At 38.0% G+C, this 3,841-nt stretch overlaps 1 protein-coding gene across 1 annotated transcript; it reads left to right on the forward strand.

Annotated features, from left to right (window-relative positions):
• The first annotated feature begins 255 nt into the window (after window positions 1-255).
• Window positions 256-1,140, forward strand: LOC105037777 (uncharacterized). Its single transcript, XM_010913402.2, has 2 exons — window positions 256-852; window positions 1,051-1,140. The coding sequence occupies exons 1-2, from the start codon at window positions 256-258 to the stop codon at window positions 1,138-1,140; spliced, it is 687 nt and encodes a 228-aa protein (XP_010911704.2).
• Window positions 1,141-3,841: the final 2,701 nt, after the last annotated feature.

Below are 3,841 nucleotides of genomic sequence, written 5' to 3' on the forward strand. Positions count from 1 at the left end.
TGAGACGCTAACATATTATTATTAGTAGTTAATGAGTAATCTGTTCAAGATTGATAATATGTGTGTATGATATTGATTTATGAATGCATATTTTTTTTAATACATATGATTTTATTATTTCTTATGCTCATGAATTTATGTATGCTTATTATATCTAGAGATGTCAGGAGGGGGTTCCTTTAGTCCACTGGCAACTATCTTAAAAAGAACAAGCTGATTGGGCCAAATTATGTGGACTGAAAAAGGAATTTTGACATGGTTCTCATAGCTGATGAGTACAAGTATGTCCTGTATGAGCCCTCCCTTGAAGTCGGACCAAATTCCTCTGAGGAAGAGAAAGAGGCAGAGAAAGCATGGAAAAAGGCTGATCAAATGGCCAGATGTTACATGCTTGCTTTTATGTCTAACGTGCTCCAAAGTAAGCACAAGAAAATGGATAGTGCATATGATATTATGCGGTCTCTTACAAAAATATTTATTGATAAGAGTAGGCCTGCAAAGCAAGCTACTCTTAGGGCTATAATGAATACAAGGATAGCTGAGGGTGCGTCAGTCCGAGAGCACATGCTCAAGATGATTGCACATTTCAATGAAGCAAAAATCCTAGGGGCTAATATTGATATAGAGAGTCAAATTGATATGGTTCCTGAGACTCTATCGGAGTCCTTTAGTCAATTCAAGTTGAACTATAATATGAGGAAGATGAATATGACTCTTCCCGAGTTGATGAAGGAACTCCAAGCGGTAGAGGCTATCATGATGCCTAAGTCTAGTATTCATCTAGTCCAATTTACCTCTTCTGAGCTTAAGCCTGAAGGCAAAAAGTTCATAAAAAAGGGAAACAGCAACATGGTAAGGGACAAAAGCATCCTAATCCTAGGAAAAGGAGTGTAGATGATTCGCCCAAGGGGAAGTGCTTCCATTGTGGACAAAAGGGGCATTGGAAGCAAAACTATCCCAATTACCTTGCCAGGAGCAAGTTAGGTACATCTCAGACCCTTTATATTGAGTCTTGTTTAGTGGTTGATTCTACAAATACTTGGATTGTAGATTTTGGTACCACTAACCATGTCTGTAACTCTTTACAGGGGTTCAGGAAGACAAGAAGGCTTAGTAAGGGTGAGCATGGACAACAAGTAGGCACGAGAACCAAAGTATGGGCTGAAGCAGTGGGAGAGATTAATTTATCTTTTTGTAATGGGATTTTATTATTAAATGATGTTTTATATGTGTCAGACATTAGGTGAAACTTAATTTCAGTTTCTTGCTTAATTGAATCTGGATATTCAGTTGATTTCCATTCTTGTATTGACATCAGTAGAGATGAAAAAATTATATGTTCTAGTGTCATGCATGATAATTTGTTTTACATTAATCCCATAACACCATCACTGCACCCTACAGAATTAGTAAGCTCATCTTCTTATAAAAGAAAAATGTTAAACACCAACGAGACATATCTTTGGCATTTGAGTTTAGATCATATTAACCTCAATCGAATTTAAAGGATGGTCAAGGAGATCTTGAGCCATGGCCTTAGTGTGAATCCTGTCTAAAAGAAAAAATGACCAAATGATCATTTTCAGGAAAGGGGTAAAGAGCCAGTGAGATATTGGAATTGGTGCACACTGATGTGTGTGGTCCTATGAATGTACAAGCTCGAGGAGGTTTTGAGTATTATATCACTTTTATTGATGATTACTCAAGGTAAGGATATGTGTACCTGATGCAACGCAAGTCTAGTTCTTTTGACAAGTTCAAGAAATTTAAGATTGAGGCAGAGCATCAGACAGGTAAACATATCAAAGCCCTTCGGTCTGATCAAGGAGGCGAATACCTCCTTGGTGAGTTTAAGGACTATCTGATAGAATAGGATATTGTTTCTCAATTGACTACACTAGGTACACCCCAGCAAAATGGTGTAGCAAAAAGGAGAAATAGAACGTTAATGGATATGGTGAGATCCATGATGAGTCATGCAACTCTACCCATGTCCTTTTAGGGTTATGCATTGGAAATGACAGCATATCTCCTAAATTTGGTTCCAGCCAAGTCAGTGCCTAGGACTCCTTGGGAAATGTGGACTGGGTGCAAACTCAGCTTAAAACATATCCACATTTGGGGGTGTCAAGCTTATATGCTGAATGACAAAGTTGGAAAGTTGGAACCAAGGTCAGAGAAGTATTATTTTATTGGATATCCCAAGGAAACTTGAGGTGAATTCTTTTATCATCTTGAGAAGCAGAAAATGCTAATAAGTACTAATGCTAGATACTTGGAGGATGACTTAGTGAACCATATAGTGCTTACTAATGATGTAGTTTTAGAGGAGATACAACCAAACATCTCCGAGTCATCAATTCTGATTGATCAGGCAATTAAGGAATAGCAACCAACTGTGTACATAAATCCTCGTAGTGGGAGAATTTACAGACCACCAGATCGGTGGGTTGGAGAATCATTTGAGGTAGTTTCTGATGACCAGATGCTAGATTCCACTAGTTACGATGAAGCAGTATCAGATATTGATGCCGACCAGTGGATCTGGCAATGAATTTAGAGATAGAGTCTATGTACTCTAATTAGATCTGGGATATTATAGAAGCACCTGAAGGGATAAAATCCATAGGGTGCAAGTGGGTCTACAAAAGAAAAAGAGATGTAAATAGAAAGGTAGAAACCTTTAAAGCAAGATTGGTAGCTAAAGATTATACTTAGAAAAAGAGAATCGATTATGAGGAAACTTTTTCATCGATAGTCATGCTTAAATCTATCAGGATCCTCTTAGCCATAGCTTGTCATTATGACTATGAGATATGGTAGATGGATGTTAAGACTGCTTTCCTAAATGGCAATCTTGATGAGGGCATATATATGATGCAACCAGATGGTTTCATTGCTAGAGGTCAAGAACACATGGTATGCAAGTTTAAGAAGTCCATATATGGACTTAAGCACACATCTAGGTCATGGAACATTCATTTTGATGAAGTAATCAAATCTTTTGGCTTTAACCAAAATGTGGATGAACTATGTGCATACAAAAGGTTAGATAGTGATGCTGTCTCTTTCTTAGTATTTTATGTGGATGATATCTTACTCATTGGAAATGATGTTGGGATATGATCATCCATTAAGATTTGGCTATTGACACAGTTTAGTATGAAGGACTTGGGTGAAGTCAATTATGTCCAAGGAGTTAAACTCTTGCATAATCACAAGAATAGGACATTAGGCTTATCTCAGGCTGCATACATAGATAAGGTCTTGGCCAAGTTTATCATGCAGGACTCCAAAAAAGGTTTGCTAGCTTTTAGGCATGGAGTGACTCTATCTAGAGATCAGGAGCCTCAAACTCCTGAAGAGATAAAGCATATGAGATGAGTTCCATATTCTTCGACTGTTAGAAGTCTCATATATGCGATGCTATGTACCAGGCCAGATATCTATTTTACTGTTGGCATGGTTAGCAGATATCAATCAAACCCAGAACCAGCTCTTTGATGATAGTAAAGCATATACTCAAGTATCTTAGGAGAACGAGGGATTATATGCTTACCTATCGAGTAGATGATCTGATGCTCGTTGGGTATACAGACTCTAATTTTTAGTTAGATAGAGATGCTAGGAAGTCTATCTCTGGTTACGTGTTTACTCTATTAGCTGGAGCAATATCATAGAGAAGTATGAAGCAATCATGTATTGCTGACTCTACCATGGAGACCAAGTATGTGGCGGCATCGAAAGCTGTGTAGCTCAGGAAGTTCCTGGTAGATCTTGGAGTTGTCCCAGCTATGCAAAATCTAATGGCCATATATTGTGACAACAGTAGTGCTGTGGC

This window comes from Elaeis guineensis, chromosome 5 (assembly GCF_000442705.2).
Source record: "Elaeis guineensis isolate ETL-2024a chromosome 5, EG11, whole genome shotgun sequence".
Classification (NCBI taxonomy): Eukaryota; Viridiplantae; Streptophyta; class Magnoliopsida; order Arecales; family Arecaceae; genus Elaeis; species Elaeis guineensis.

Excerpts from the sequence above, each read along its gene's own strand:
- LOC105037777 (XM_010913402.2), top strand. The coding sequence starts at position 256 with ATGGTTCTCATAGCTGATGAGTACAAGTATGTCCTGTATGAGCCCTCC. Across the intron at positions 853-1,050 it reads AAAAGGGAAACAGCAACATG|ATTTTGGTACCACTAACCAT; the intron begins GTAAGGGACAAA and ends CTTGGATTGTAG.